The sequence below is a fragment of the Coloeus monedula genome (assembly GCF_965178545.1).
Source record: "Coloeus monedula genome assembly, chromosome: 34".
NCBI lineage: Eukaryota > Metazoa > Chordata > Aves > Passeriformes > Corvidae > Coloeus > Coloeus monedula.
This window is the reverse complement of record NC_138814.1, coordinates 827,024-842,977: the sequence shown is the minus strand read 5'-3', so window position 1 is coordinate 842,977 and position 15,954 is coordinate 827,024. Positions and strand designations below refer to the sequence as shown.

At 61.8% G+C, this 15,954-nt stretch overlaps 1 protein-coding gene across 1 annotated transcript in view; it reads right to left on the bottom strand.

Annotated features, from left to right (window-relative positions):
* Positions 1–257: 257 nt before the first annotated feature.
* Positions 258–15,954, bottom strand: part of GYS1 (glycogen synthase 1) — a 44,940-nt gene continuing 29,243 nt past the window's right edge. The window contains exons 12-17 of the mRNA XM_082299761.1: positions 14,282–14,395; positions 11,046–11,172; positions 10,863–10,958; positions 9,869–10,032; positions 2,372–2,452; positions 258–580 (exon numbers count right to left, since the gene is read on the bottom strand). Of these exons, the coding sequence (XP_082155887.1) occupies positions 401–580; positions 2,372–2,452; positions 9,869–10,032; positions 10,863–10,958; positions 11,046–11,172; positions 14,282–14,395 (762 nt within the window). The 3' untranslated portion in view covers positions 258–400. The remainder of the gene's footprint in view (positions 581–2,371; positions 2,453–9,868; positions 10,033–10,862; positions 10,959–11,045; positions 11,173–14,281; positions 14,396–15,954) is intronic.

The window sequence follows — 15,954 nt, the reverse complement described above, 5'->3', positions numbered from 1 at the left end:
CGGGACCCCCCCAAAATCGGAGGCGGCGGGGGGGAGGGGGGGCTGTGAAGCACCTTTATTAATCCGCTGCGCCGGGGGGGGTCGGACGGATGCGGGGCCCCCCCGGCCCCACACTTTTGGGGAGGGGGGGGGGAGTGGAGCGTGAGGGGCACGGGGGGAGGAAAATTTGGGGCAACCCCCCCCCTCCCCCCCCCCAACCCCTCCCCCACCGAGGCCAGGCACTGTAAATGGGGCGGGGGGCGGCATTTTGGGGACCCCCCCCTTTTCCCCTCCCCCCAAGTCCTGTGGGGCTGAGCCTGAGGCAGTGCTGGATTGGGGGTGGGGGAGGGGCGGGAAGGGAGGAGCCGCCCCCCTCCTCCTCCCCCCCCCCCACCCTCGAGCCCCCTCCCCAAATCGGGGGTCAGTTGCGGGTGGGGGGCAGCCCGGGGGGGCTCGGGGGGCGCCGGATGTTGGCGCGGTCTTTGGCCGCCTCCTCCTCCTCGTCGTAGCGCTCGTCCTCGTCGTCGCTGTGTCGGGGGCTCGACAGTCGCGACAGAGCCGGCGACGGCGGCACCGAGGCGGGGCGGGGGTAGCGGAACCCCTGGGAGGGGAGAGGGGAACACCCCAAAAAAATGGGGGTGAGGGGAGGGGGGGGGAATGGGGGAAAGGGGGGGGGGGGAAGAGAGGGAAAAATGAGAAAAGGGGGAAAAAAGGGGGAAAAAGAGGGGAAAAGGGAGGGAAAAGAGGGGGGGAAGGGGGAAAAAGAGGGGGAAAAAGCGGAAAAAGGGGGAGGGGGGAAATGGGGAAAAGGGAGGGGGAATGGGGAAAAAGGGGGGGAAAGAGAGGGAAAAAGGAAAAAAGGGGGGAAATGGAAAAAAGGGGGGAAAAGGGAGGGAAAAGGGGGGGGAAGGGGGAAAAAGAGAGGGAAAAAGGAAAAAAGAGAGGGAAAAGGGGGGGAAAGGGGGAAAGGGGAAATGGGGAAAAGGGGGGGAAAAAGAGAGGGAAAAAGGAAAAAAGGGGGGAAAAGGGAAAAAAGAGGGAGAAAAGGGAAAAAGAGGAAAAAAGGGAGGGAAAAGAAGGGGGGAAGGGAGAAAAAGAGGGGGGAAAGGAAAAAAGAGGAGGAAAAAGAGAGGGAAAAAGTAAAAAAGGAGGAAAAAGGGAAAAAAGAGGGGGAAAAGGGGGAAAAAGGGAAAAAAGGGGGGAAAAGGGAAGGGAGGGAGGGGTGAACCCCAAAAAGGGGGGGTCAGGGGGAAGCCACGGATTTGGGGGGACCAGGATGGGGACAGAGGAGAGCAGGGGGTGGGGTCACTCAGGGTTTGGGGTCACTCAGGGTCACTCAGGGGTCACTCGGGGGTCACCCAGGGGTCACTCAGGGTTTGGGGTCACTCAGGGTGTGGGGTCACTCAGGGGTCACTCGGGGGTCACTCGGGGGTCACTCGGGGTCACTCGGGGGTTTGGGGTCACTCCGGGGTCACTCAGGGTCACTCAGGGGTCACTCAGGGGTCACTCCGGGTCACTCAGGGGTCACTCAGGGGTCACTCCGGGGTCACTCGGGGTCACTCGGGGTCACTCATGGTCACTCAGGGTCACTCAGGGGTCACTCCGGGGTCACTCCGGGGTCACTCAGGGTCACTCAGGGGTCACTCAGGGTCACTCCGGGTCACTCGGGGTCACTCAGGGTCACTCAGGGTCACTCATGGTCACTCAGGGGTCACTCAGGGGTCACTCCGGGTCACTCAGGGGTCACTCAGGGGTCACTCGGGGTCACTCAGGGGTCACTCCGGGTCACTCAGGGGTCACTCGGGGTCACTCAGGGTCACTCAGGGGTCACTCCGGGTCACTCGGGGTCACTCAGGGTCACTCAGGGGTCACTCCGGGTCACTCAGGGTCACTCAGGGGTCACTCAGGGGTCACTCCGGGGTCACTCCGGGGTCACTCCGGGGTCACTCAGGGGTCACTCAGGGTCACTCCGGGTCACTCAGGGTCACTCCGGGGTCACTCAGGGTCACTCAGGGTTACTCATGGTCACTCATGGTCACTCAGGGGTCACTCAGGGTCACTCAGGGTCACTCAGGGGTCACTCCGGGGTCACTCCGGGGTCACTCCGGGGTCACTCAGGGGTCACTCAGGGTCACTCAGGGGTCACTCAGGGGTCACTCAGGGGTCACTCCGGGGTCACTCAGGGTCACTCATGGTCACTCAGGGGTCACTCAGGGTCACTCAGGGGTCACTCAGGGGTCACTCAGGGTCACTCATGGTCACTCAGGGTCACTCAGGGGTCACTCCGGGTCACTCCGGGTCACTCAGGGTCACTCGGGGTCACTCAGGGGTCACTCAGGGTCACTCAGGGGTCACTCAGGGGTCACTCCGGGGTCACTCAGGGGTCACTCACAGCCGCGGCCTCGGGCGGTTCGTAGGTGAAGCTCTCGGGGAAGGCCTTGGCCAGGGCCATGCGCCGGGCGAAGGTGTAGTACTGGGGGGAGGGGCTGGCGTCAGGGGACCCCCAGAGACCCCCAGAGACCCCCAGAGACCCAAAGAGATCCCCCAGGACCCCCAGAGACCCCCAGAGACCCCCAAACCCCCGGAGATGCCTCCAGACCCCAAAGAAACTTCTCCAGGACCTCCAGGAACCCCTCCAGGACACCCAGAGAGCCTCCAACACCCCCGAGACACCTCCAAACCCCCCTGAGACACCTCCAAACCCCCCTGAGACACCTCCAAACCCCTCTGAGACACCTCCAAACCCCTCTGAGACACCTCCAAACCCCTCTGAGACACCTCCAAACCCCCCTGAGACACCTCCAAACCCCTCCGAGACACCTCCAAACCCCTCTGAGACACCTCCAAACCCCCCATGACACCTCCAAACCCCCCTGAGACACCTCCAAACCCCCCCATGACACCTCCAACCCCCCCTGAGACACCTCCAAACCCCCCCGAGACACCTCCAAACCCCTCTGAGACACCTCCAAACCCCTCTGAGACACCTCCAAACCCCTCTGAGACACCTCCAAACCCCTCTGAGACACCTCCAAACCCCCCCGAGACACCTCCAAACCCCTCTGAGACACCTCCAAACCCCCCCTGAGACACCTCCAAACCCCCCTGAGACACCTCCAAACCCCCCCATGACACCTCCAAACCCCTCTGAGACACCTCCAAACCCCTCTGAGACACCTCCAAACCCCCCATGACACCTCCAAACCCCCCTGAGACACCTCCAAACCCCCCCATGACACCTCCAACCCCCCCTGAGACACCTCCAAACCCCCCCGAGACACCTCCAAACCCCTCTGAGACACCTCCAAACCCCTCTGAGACACCTCCAAACCCCTCTGAGACACCTCCAAACCCCTCTGAGACACCTCCAAACCCCCCCGAGACACCTCCAAACCCCTCTGAGACACCTCCAAACCCCCCCTGAGACACCTCCAAACCCCCCTGAGACACCTCCAAACCCCCCCATGACACCTCCAAACCCCTCTGAGACACCTCCAAACCCCCCTGAGACACCTCCAAACCCCCCCGAGACACCTCCAAACCCCCCCGAGACACCTCCAAACCCCCCTGAGACACCTCCAAACCCCCTGAGACACCTCCAAACCCCTCTGAGACACCTCCAAACCCCCCTGAGACACCTCCAAACCCCTCTGAGACACCTCCAAACCCCTCTGAAACACCTCCAAACCCCCCTGAGACACCTCCAAACCCCTCTGAGACACCTCCAAACCCCCCCATGACACCTCCAAACCCCCCCGAGACACCTCCAAACCCCTCTGAGACACCTCCAAACCCCCTGAGACACCTCCAAACCCCCCTGAGACACCTCCAAACCCCCTGAGACACCTCCAAACCCCTCTGAGACACCTCCAAACCCCCCCATGACACCTCCAAACCCCTCTGAGACACCTCCAAACCCCCCTGAGGCACCTCCAAACCCCTCTGAGACACCTCCAAACCCCTCTGAGACACCTCCAAACCCCCCCATGACACCTCCAAACCCCTCTGAGACACCTCCAACCCCCCCGAGACACCTCCAAACCCCCTGAGACACCTCCAAACCCCCCCGAGACACCTCCAAACCCCCCTGAGACACCTCCAAACCCCCCTGAGACACCTCCAAACCCCTCTGAGACACCTCCAAACCCCTCTGAGACACCTCCAAACCCCCCCATGACACCTCCAAACCCCTCTGAGACACCTCCAAACCCCTCTGAGACACCTCCAAACCCCTCTGAGACACCTCCAAACCCCCCCGAGACACCTCCAAACCCCTCTGAGACACCTCCAAACCCCCCCGAGACACCTCCAAACCCCCTGAGACACCTCCAAACCCCTCTGAGACACCTCCAACCCCCCCTGAGACACCTCCAAACCCCTCTGAGACACCTCCAAACCCCCCTGAGACACCTCCAAACCCCCCTGAGACACCTCCAAACCCCTCTGAGACACCTCCAAACCCCTCTGAGACACCTCCAAACCCCCCCGAGACACCTCCAAACCCCTCTGAGACACCTCCAAACCCCCGAGACACCTCCAAACCCCCCTGAGACACCTCCAAACCCCTCTGAGACACCTCCAAACCCCTCTGAGACACCTCCAACCCCCCCATGACACCTCCAAACCCCTCTGAGACACCTCCAAACCCCTCTGAGACACCTCCAAACCCCTCTGAGACACCTCCAAACCCCCCGAGACACCTCCAAACCCCCCCATGACACCTCCAAACCCCCCCATCACACCTCCAAACCCCCCCATGACACCTCCAAACCCCTCTGAGACACCTCCAAACCCCCCTGAGACACCTCCAAACCCCCCTGAGACACCTCCAAACCCCTCTGAGACACCTCCAAACCCCCCCATGACACCTCCAAACCCCCCCGAGACACCTCCAAACCCCCTGAGACACCTCCAAACCCCTCTGAGACACCTCCAAACCCCTCTGAGACACCTCCAACCCCCCCTGAGACACCTCCAAACCCCTCTGAGACACCTCCAAACCCCTCTGAGACACCTCCAAACCCCCCCTGAGACACCTCCAAACCCCTCTGAGACACCTCCAAACCCCCCCTGAGACACCTTCAACCCCCCCGAGACACCTCCAAACCCCTCTGAGACACCTCCAAACCCCCCCATGACACCTCCAAACCCCCCCCATGACACCTCCAAACCCCTCTGAGACACCTCCAAACCCCCCCATGACACCTCCAAACCCCTCTGAGACACCTCCAAACCCCCCTGAGACACCTCCAAACCCCCCCGAGACACCTCCAAACCCCCCCGAGACACCTCCAAACCCCACTGAGACACCTCCAAACCCCCCCATGACACCTCCAGACCCCCCCGAGACACCTCCAAACCCCCTGAGACACCTCCAAACCCCCCATGACACCTCCAAACCCCCCTGAGACACCTCCAAACCCCCCCATGACACCTCCAACCCCCCCTGAGACACCTCCAAACCCCCCCGAGACACCTCCAAACCCCTCTGAGACACCTCCAAACCCCTCTGAGACACCTCCAAACCCCTCTGAGACACCTCCAAACCCCTCTGAGACACCTCCAAACCCCTCTGAGACACCTCCAAACCCCCCCGAGACACCTCCAAACCCCTCTGAGACACCTCCAAACCCCCCCTGAGACACCTCCAAACCCCCCTGAGACACCTCCAAACCCCCCCATGACACCTCCAAACCCCTCTGAGACACCTCCAAACCCCCCTGAGACACCTCCAAACCCCTCTGAGACACCTCCAAACCCCCCCATGACACCTCCAAACCCCTCTGAAACACCTCCAAACCCCCCCGAGACACCTCCAAACCCCCCTGAGACACCTCCAAACCCCTCTGAGACACCTCCAAACCCCCCCATGACACCTCCAAACCCCCCCGAGACACCTCCAAACCCCTCTGAGACACCTCCAAACCCCCTGAGACACCTCCAAACCCCCCTGAGACACCTCCAAACCCCCTGAGACACCTCCAAACCCCTCTGAGACACCTCCAAACCCCCCCATGACACCTCCAAACCCCTCTGAGACACCTCCAAACCCCCCTGAGACACCTCCAAACCCCCTGAGACACCTCCAAACCCCTCTGAGACACCTCCAAACCCCCCCATGACACCTCCAAACCCCTCTGAGACACCTCCAAACCCCCCTGAGGCACCTCCAAACCCCTCTGAGACACCTCCAAACCCCTCTGAGACACCTCCAAACCCCCCCATGACACCTCCAACCCCCCCGAGACACCTCCAAACCCCCTGAGACACCTCCAAACCCCCCCGAGACACCTCCAAACCCCCCTGAGACACCTCCAAACCCCCCTGAGACACCTCCAAACCCCTCTGAGACACCTCCAAACCCCTCTGAGACACCTCCAAACCCCCCCATGACACCTCCAAACCCCTCTGAGACACCTCCAAACCCCTCTGAGACACCTCCAAACCCCTCTGAGACACCTCCAAACCCCCCCGAGACACCTCCAAACCCCTCTGAGACACCTCCAAACCCCCCCGAGACACCTCCAAACCCCCTGAGACACCTCCAAACCCCTCTGAGACACCTCCAAACCCCCCCGAGACACCTCCAAACCCCTCTGAGACACCTCCAAACCCCCGAGACACCTCCAAACCCCCCTGAGACACCTCCAACCCCCCCATGACACCTCCAAACCCCTCTGAGACACCTCCAAACCCCTCTGAGACACCTCCAAACCCCTCTGAGACACCTCCAAACCCCCCGAGACACCTCCAAACCCCCCCATGACACCTCCAAACCCCCCCATCACACCTCCAAACCCCCCCATGACACCTCCAAACCCCTCTGAGACACCTCCAAACCCCCCTGAGACACCTCCAAACCCCCCTGAGACACCTCCAAACCCCTCTGAGACACCTCCAAACCCCCCCATGACACCTCCAAACCCCCCCGAGACACCTCCAAACCCCCTGAGACACCTCCAAACCCCTCTGAGACACCTCCAAACCCCTCTGAGACACCTCCAACCCCCCCTGAGACACCTCCAAACCCCTCTGAGACACCTCCAAACCCCTCTGAGACACCTCCAAACCCCCCCTGAGACACCTCCAAACCCCTCTGAGACACCTCCAAACCCCTCTGAGACACCTCCAAACCCCCCCTGAGACACCTTCAACCCCCCCGAGACACCTCCAAACCCCTCTGAGACACCTCCAAACCCCCCCATGACACCTCCAAACCCCCCCCATGACACCTCCAAACCCCTCTGAGACACCTCCAAACCCCCCCATGACACCTCCAAACCCCTCTGAGACACCTCCAAACCCCCCTGAGACACCTCCAAACCCCCCCGAGACACCTCCAAACCCCCCCGAGACACCTCCAAACCCCCCTGAGACACCTCCAAACCCCCTGAGACACCTCCAAACCCCCCTGAGACACCTCCAAACCCCCCCGAGACACCTCCAAACCCCCCTGAGACACCTCCAAACCCCACTGAGACACCTCCAAACCCCCCCAAGACACCTCCAAACCCCCCCATGACACCTCCAAACCCCCTGAGACACCTCCAAACCCCTCTGAGACACCTCCAAACCCCTCTGAGACACCTCCAAACCCCTCTGAGACACCTCCAAACCCCTCTGAGACACCTCCAAACCCCCCCGAGACACCTCCAAACCCCTCTGAGACACCTCCAAACCCCCCCTGAGACACCTCCAAACCCCCCTGAGACACCTCCAAACCCCCCCATGACACCTCCAAACCCCTCTGAGACACCTCCAAACCCCTCTGAGACACCTCCAAACCCCCCCATGACACCTCCAAACCCCTCTGAGACACCTCCAAACCCCCCTGAGACACCTCCAAACCCCTCTGAGACACCTCCAAACCCCCCCATGACACCTCCAAACCCCTCTGAAACACCTCCAAACCCCCCCATGACACCTCCAAACCCCCCTGAGACACCTCCAAACCCCTCTGAGACACCTCCAAACCCCCCCATGACACCTCCAAACCCCCCCGAGACACCTCCAAACCCCTCTGAGACACCTCCAAACCCCCTGAGACACCTCCAAACCCCCCTGAGACACCTCCAAACCCCCTGAGACACCTCCAAACCCCTCTGAGACACCTCCAAACCCCCCCATGACACCTCCAAACCCCTCTGAGACACCTCCAAACCCCCCTGAGACACCTCCAAACCCCCTGAGACACCTCCAAACCCCTCTGAGACACCTCCAAACCCCCCCATGACACCTCCAAACCCCTCTGAGACACCTCCAAACCCCCCTGAGGCACCTCCAAACCCCTCTGAGACACCTCCAAACCCCTCTGAGACACCTCCAAACCCCCCCATGACACCTCCAACCCCCCCGAGACACCTCCAAACCCCCTGAGACACCTCCAAACCCCCCCGAGACACCTCCAAACCCCCCTGAGACACCTCCAAACCCCCCTGAGACACCTCCAAACCCCTCTGAGACACCTCCAAACCCCTCTGAGACACCTCCAAACCCCCCCATGACACCTCCAAACCCCTCTGAGACACCTCCAAACCCCTCTGAGACACCTCCAAACCCCTCTGAGACACCTCCAAACCCCCCCGAGACACCTCCAAACCCCTCTGAGACACCTCCAAACCCCCCCGAGACACCTCCAAACCCCCTGAGACACCTCCAAACCCCTCTGAGACACCTCCAAACCCCCCCGAGACACCTCCAAACCCCTCTGAGACACCTCCAAACCCCCGAGACACCTCCAAACCCCCCTGAGACACCTCCAACCCCCCCATGACACCTCCAAACCCCTCTGAGACACCTCCAAACCCCTCTGAGACACCTCCAAACCCCTCTGAGACACCTCCAAACCCCCCGAGACACCTCCAAACCCCCCCATGACACCTCCAAACCCCCCCATCACACCTCCAAACCCCCCCATGACACCTCCAAACCCCTCTGAGACACCTCCAAACCCCCCTGAGACACCTCCAAACCCCCCTGAGACACCTCCAAACCCCTCTGAGACACCTCCAAACCCCCCCATGACACCTCCAAACCCCCCCGAGACACCTCCAAACCCCCTGAGACACCTCCAAACCCCTCTGAGACACCTCCAAACCCCTCTGAGACACCTCCAACCCCCCCTGAGACACCTCCAAACCCCTCTGAGACACCTCCAAACCCCTCTGAGACACCTCCAAACCCCCCCTGAGACACCTCCAAACCCCTCTGAGACACCTCCAAACCCCCCCTGAGACACCTTCAACCCCCCCGAGACACCTCCAAACCCCTCTGAGACACCTCCAAACCCCCCCATGACACCTCCAAACCCCCCCCATGACACCTCCAAACCCCTCTGAGACACCTCCAAACCCCCCCATGACACCTCCAAACCCCTCTGAGACACCTCCAAACCCCCCTGAGACACCTCCAAACCCCCCCGAGACACCTCCAAACCCCCCCGAGACACCTCCAAACCCCCCTGAGACACCTCCAAACCCCCTGAGACACCTCCAAACCCCCCTGAGACACCTCCAAACCCCCCCGAGACACCTCCAAACCCCCCTGAGACACCTCCAAACCCCCCCAAGACACCTCCAAACCCCCCCATGACACCTCCAAACCCCCTGAGACACCTCCAAACCCCTCTGAGACACCTCCAAACCCCCCTTAGACACCTCCAAACCCCCTGAGACACCTCCAAACCCCCTGAGACACCTCCAAACCCCCCGAGACACCTCCAAACCCCCCTGAGACACCTCCAAACCCCCTGAGACACCTCCAAACCCCCTGAGACACCTCCAAACGCCCCCGAGACACCTCCAAACCCCCCCGAGACACCTCCAGGGCCCGCGGAAGCTCTGCAGGCCATCCCGTGCGAGCCCCCGGCCGCCCCCCGGGCCCGTCTCACCCTGCCCAGGTACTTCCAGTCGAGCAGGTCGGACAGGCGCTCGGTGCGGTTGCGCTGCACGATGCGCTGGCGCCGGCTCTGCTGGCAGAAGCCGTACAGGAAGGCCGTGAGCTGCGCGCACGACTCCTCGGGCGCCCGGAACCGCCGGTCCACGATGTAGATCCCTGCGGGGGCCACCGTCAGCCACACCGGGACACGGGGGTGGGGTGGGGACACTGGGGACACTGGGGACACTGGGGACACTGGGGACATGGGGACATGGGGATGGGGACAGGGACAGGGGACACGGGTGGGGGACATGGGGACAGGGGGATGGGGACAGGGGACACAGGGGACACTGGGGACAGGGACATGGGAATGGGGACAGGGATGAGGAAAGGGGACAAGGGACAGGGGGATGGGGACAGGGGGATGGAGATGGGAACCAGGGGTGGGGACAGGGACAGGGACAAGTACAGGGGACGGGGATGGGGACCAGGGGTGGGGACATGGGGATGGGGATGGGGACAGGGAGCAGGGGTGGGGGACAAGGGGACAGGGACAGGAGTTGGGACAGGGGACAGGGACAGGGACAAGGACAGGGGACAGGGATGGGGACAGGGACAGGAGTGGGGACAGGGATGGGGACAGATGGGAACAGGGGACAGGGACAAGGATGGGGACAGGGACCAGGGGTAGGGACAGGGATGGGGACATGGGGTGGGGACAGATGGGAACAGGGGACAGGGACAGGGATGGGGACAGGGAGAGGGGTGGGGGGACAGCGGGACAGTGACAGGAACAGGGGACATGAGGGGAACGAGGACAAGGGGACAACAACAGAGAATCGGGGACACAGGAACCCCAAACCCCCAAGTATTGGGACCACCCCCCCCCCCCCCCCCCAAAAAACCGAGGCCTCTGGGGGACCCGCAGCTTTTGAGACCCCCACCCCAAGGACTCAGCGACCCCCCCAGCCAAAGCCCCGGATTTTGGGGGCCCCCCCCGTGCTGACCGTAGGCCGAGGGGTCAGCGATGTGCTCCTCCATGAAGCAGCCGAAGCCCGACAGGTTGGTGGAGACGCTGGGGATGCCCATGACCGTGCACTCGGCTGCGGGGAAAAAAAGGCAAATTTGGGGCGTTTTGGGGTCTCAGGGAGAAGTTTTTGGGGTCCTGGGGAGAGGGGAGGGGGTTTTACCAGGGGTGTAGCCCCAGGGCTCGTAGTAGGAGGGGAAGACCCCGAGGTGGCAGCCCCGGACGAACTCCTCGTAGTCCACGGGCAGCAGGGGGCTGGTGGAGGAGAGGAACTCGGGGTGGAAGATGATCTGGGGGGGGAACGGGGGCGTGAACCCCAAAATCTGCCTCTGGGAATGCCAAAATCCTCCCCTGCACCCCAAAATCCGCCTCTGGGAACGCCAAAATCCTCTTCTGCACCCCAAAATCCTCCTCTGCACCCCAAAATCACTCTCTGGGAACGCCAAAATTCTCCTCTGCACCCCGAAATCCGCCTCTGGGAATGCCAAAATTCTCCTCTGCACCCCAAAATCCGCCTCTGGGAATGCCAAAATCCTCTTCTGCACCCCAAAATCCTCTTCTGCACCCCAAAATACCCCTCTGGGAATGCCAAAATTCTCCTCTGCACCCCAAAATCCTCCTCTGCACCCCAAAATCCCTCTCTGGGAACGCCAAAATTCTCCTCTGCACCCCGAAATCCGCCTCTGGGAATGCCAAAATCCTCTTCTGCACCCCAAAATCCGCCTCTGGGAATGCCAAAATTCTCCTCTGCACCCCAAAATCCGCCTCTGGGAATGCCAAAATTCTCCTCTGCACCCCAAAATCCCCCAAAATCCCAATGAACCCCCCCCAACCCCCCGTGCCCCCCACCCCGACGTCCCCAGGTGCCACCTTGACCCTGTCACTGCTGCTGTTCAAGACCGCCAGACCCCCCCAAAACCCCTCAAAACCCCCTAATTCACCCCAAACCACCCCAAAACTCCCACAAACCCCAACGAACCCCCCCAAAACCCCCCAAAAAACCCCAAACCCCCCACCCCGGTGCCCCCGGTGCCACCTTGACACGGTCGTTGCTGCTGTTGAAGAGCTCCAGACGCCCCAAAACCCCCCCAAATCTCCCTCACAACCCTCTAAAAAAACCCTAAATCACCCCAAAACACCCCAAAACCTCCCCAAAACCCCCAAAACCCCCCAAAACCCCATCGAACCCCCCATCCCCCCCACCCCGGTGCCCCCGGTGCCACCTTGACACGGTCGTTGCTGCTGTTGAAGAGCTCCAGATGCCCCAAATCCCCCCCAAATCCCCCCCAAATCCCCCTCAAAACCCCCCAAATCCCCCCAAAACTCCCGTGCCCCCCAGCCCGGTGCCCCCGGTGCCACCTTGACACCTTGGTCGTTGCTGCTGTTGAAGAGCTTCGGACCCCCCAAATCCCCCTCAAAACCCCCCAAAATCACCTCAAAACCCCAATGAACCCCCCCAAAACCCCCCCAAACCCCCCGTGCCCCCCAGCCCGGTGCCCCCGGTGCCACCTTGACGCGGTCGTTGCTGCTGTTCGAGACCTCCAGACCCCCCAAATCCCCCCCAAAACCCCCTCAAGACCCCCCAAAACCCCCCAAACCCCCCGTGCCCCCCACCCCAGGTGCCACCTTGACGCGGTCGTTGCTGCTGTTGAAGAGCCCCAGACCCCCCAAATCCCCCCCAAATCCCCCTCAAAACCCCCTAAATCGCCCCAAAACCCCCTAAATCACCCCAAAACCCCCCCAAGCCCCCCGTGCCCCCCAGCCCGGCGCCCCCGGTGCCACCTTGACGCGGTCGTTGCTGCTGTTCGAGACCTCCGGACCCCCCAAATCCCCCTCAAAACCCCCTAAATCACCCCAAAACCCCCTAAATCACCCTAAAACCCCAATGAACCCCCCTAAAACCCCCCCAAAACCCCCCAAAACCCCAATGAACTCCCCCAAAACCCCCCCAAAACCCCCAAAACCCCAATGAACCCCCCCAAGCCCCCCAAACCCCCAGCCCGGTGCCGCCGGTGCCCCCTTGACGCGGTCGTTGCTGCTGTTAAAGAGCTCCAGACGCCCCAAATCCCCCCCAAATTCCCCTCAAAACCCCCTAAATCACCCCAAAACCCCCCCAAAACCCCCCAAAACCCCAACGAACCCCCCCCAAGCCCCCCAAAACCCCATCGCGGTGCCCCCGGTGCCACCTTGACGCGGTCGTTGCTGCTGTTGAAGAGCCCCAGACCCCCCAAATCCCCCCCAAATCCCCCTCAAAACCCCCTAAATCGCCCCAAAACCCCCTAAATCACCCCAAAACCCCCCAAACCCCCCGTGCCCCCCAGCCCGGTGCCCCCGGTGCCACCTTGACGCGGTCGTTGCTGCTGTTCGAGACCTCCGGACCCCCCAAATCCCCCTCAAAACCCCCTAAATCACCCCAAAACCCCCTAAATCACCCCAAAACCCCCTAAATCACCCTAAAACCCCAATGAACACCCCCAAAACCCCCCCAAAACCCCCCCAAAACCCCAACGAACCCCCCCAAGCCCCCCAAACCCCCAGCCCGGTGCCCCCGGTGCCCCCTTGACGCGGTTGTTGCTGCTGTTGAAGAGCCCCAGACCCCCCAAATCCCCCCCAAATCCCCCTCAAAACCCCCTAAATCACCCCAAAACCCCCCCAAAACCCCCCAAAACCCCAACGAACCCCCCCCAAGCCCCCCAAAACCCCATCGCGGTGCCCCCGGTGCCCCCTTGACGCGGTCGTTGCTGCTGTTAAAGAGCCCCAGACCCCCCAAATCCCCCCCAAATCCCCCTCAAAACCCCCCAAATCCCCCTCAAAGCCCCCCAAATCACCCCAAAACCCCCCAAACCCCCCGTGCCCCCCAGCCCGGCGCCCCCGGTGCCACCTTGACGCGGTCGTCGCTGCTGTTCGAGACCTCCGGACCCCCCAAATCCCCCTCAAAACCCCCTAAATCACCCCAAAACCCCCTAAATCACCCTAAAACCCCAATGAACACCCCCAAAACCCCCCCAAAACCCCCCAAAACCCCAACGAACCCCCCCCCAAGCCCCCCAAAACCCCATCGCGGTGCCCCCGGTGCCACCTTGACGCGGTCGTTGCTGCTGTTGAAGAGCCCCAGACCCCCCAAATCCCCCTCAAAACCCCCTAAATCGCCCCAAAACCCCCTAAATCACCCCAAAACCCCCCAAACCCCCCGTGCCCCCCAGCCCGGCGCCCCCGGTGCCACCTTGACGCGGTCGTTGCTGCTGTTGAAGAGGCCCAGACCCCCCAAATCCCCCCCAAATCCCCCTCAAAACCCCCTAAATCGCCCCAAAACCCCCTAAATCGCCCCAAAACCCCCTAAATCACCCCAAAACCCCCCCAAGCCCCCCGTGCCCCCCATCGCGGTGCCCCCGGTGCCACCTTGACGCGGTCGTTGCTGCTGTTGAAGAGGCCGATCCTGCGGATCGTGGTCAGGATGGGGTCGGTGGCATCGTCCAGCATGTTGTGGGTGCACACGGGGGGGAACGACTGCCGCTGGGGGGGCACATTTGGGTGGGGGGCACATTTGGGTGGGGGGGCGCCGGGCGGGGGGGTTCCCACCACGTTCAGGACCCCCAAATGCCCCCACAACCCCCCCCACCCCCCCCAAAAAAAGCCGCCAATTCCTATCGCGATCCGCAGGTGTTGCACCCCAAAAAGGGGTCCCAGGTGTTGGAGGGACCCCCAAAAAGGGGATTCCAGCCCCAAAAAGGGGGTCCTGACCCCAAAAAGGGGGTCCCAGCCCCAAAAAGGAGGTCCCAAACCCCAAAAAGGGGGTCCCAGGCCCAAAAAGGGGGTCCTGGTCCCAAAAAGGGGGTCCCAAACCCCAAAAAGGGGGTCCTGAGCCCAAAAAGGGGGTCCCAAACCCCAAAAAGGGGGTCCTGATCCCAAAAAGGAGGTCCCAAACCCCAAAAAGGGGGTCCTGAGCCCAAAAAGGGGGTCCCAAACCCCAAAAAGGGGTCCCAGGTGTTGGAGGGACCCCCAAAAAGGGGGTCCTGATCCCAAAAAGGAGGTCCCAAACCCCAAAAAGGAGGTCCTGGTCCCAAAAAGGAGGTCCCAAACCCCAAAAAGGGGGTCCTGGTCCCAAAAAGGGGGTCCCAAACCCCAAAAAGGGGGTCCTGATCCCAAAAAGGGGGTCCCAAACCCCAAAAAGGGGGTCCTGATCCCAAAAAGGAGGTCCCAAACCCCAAAAAGGGGGTCCTGAGCCCAAAAAGGGGGTCCCAAACCCCAAAAAGGGGTCCCAGGTGTTGGAGGGACCCCCAAAAAGGGGGTCCTGAGCCCAAAAAGGAGGTCCCAAACCCCAAAAAGGGGGTCCTGATCCCAAAAAGGAGGTCCCAAACCCCAAAAAGGGGGTCCTGAGCCCAAAAAGGGGGTCCCAAACCCCAAAAAGGGGTCCCAGGTGTTGGAGGGACCCCAAAAAGGGGATTCCAGCCCCAAAAAGGGAGTCCCAAACCCCAAAAAGGGGTCCCAGGTGTTGGAGGGACCCCCAAAAACGGGGTCCCAGCCGCTCCAAAATGGGTGCCAGCCCCCCAAAAAGGGGTCCCAGATGTTCTACCCCCCCCCCAGAAAGGGATCCCAAGCCCAAAAAAAGGGTCACAGCTCCCCCAAAAAGGGGGTCTTGACCCCAAAATGGGGGTCCCAAACCCAAAAAGGGGGTCCCAAACCCCAAAAAGGGGTCTCAAACCCAAAAAGGGGGTCCTGACCCCAAAAAGGGGGTCCCAACCCCAAAAAGGGGGGTCCCATCCCCCCAAAAAAGGGTCACAGCCCCCCCAAAAAGGGGGTCCCAAGCCCAAAAAGGGGTCCCATCCCCCAAAAAAGGGGGTCCCTACTCCAAAAAGGGGGTGCCAGCTTCAAAAAAGGGGACCCCAACCCCAAAAAGAGGGTCCCAAACCCCAAAAAAGGAGATCCCACCTCCCAGAAAAGGGGTCTCAACCCCAAAAAGGGGGTCCCAAGCCCAAAAGGGGATCCCAGCCCCTCAAAAATGGGGCTCCTACACCCCAAAAAGGGATCCCAAACCCCAAAAAGGGGTCCCAGATCCCAAAAGGGGGGTCCCA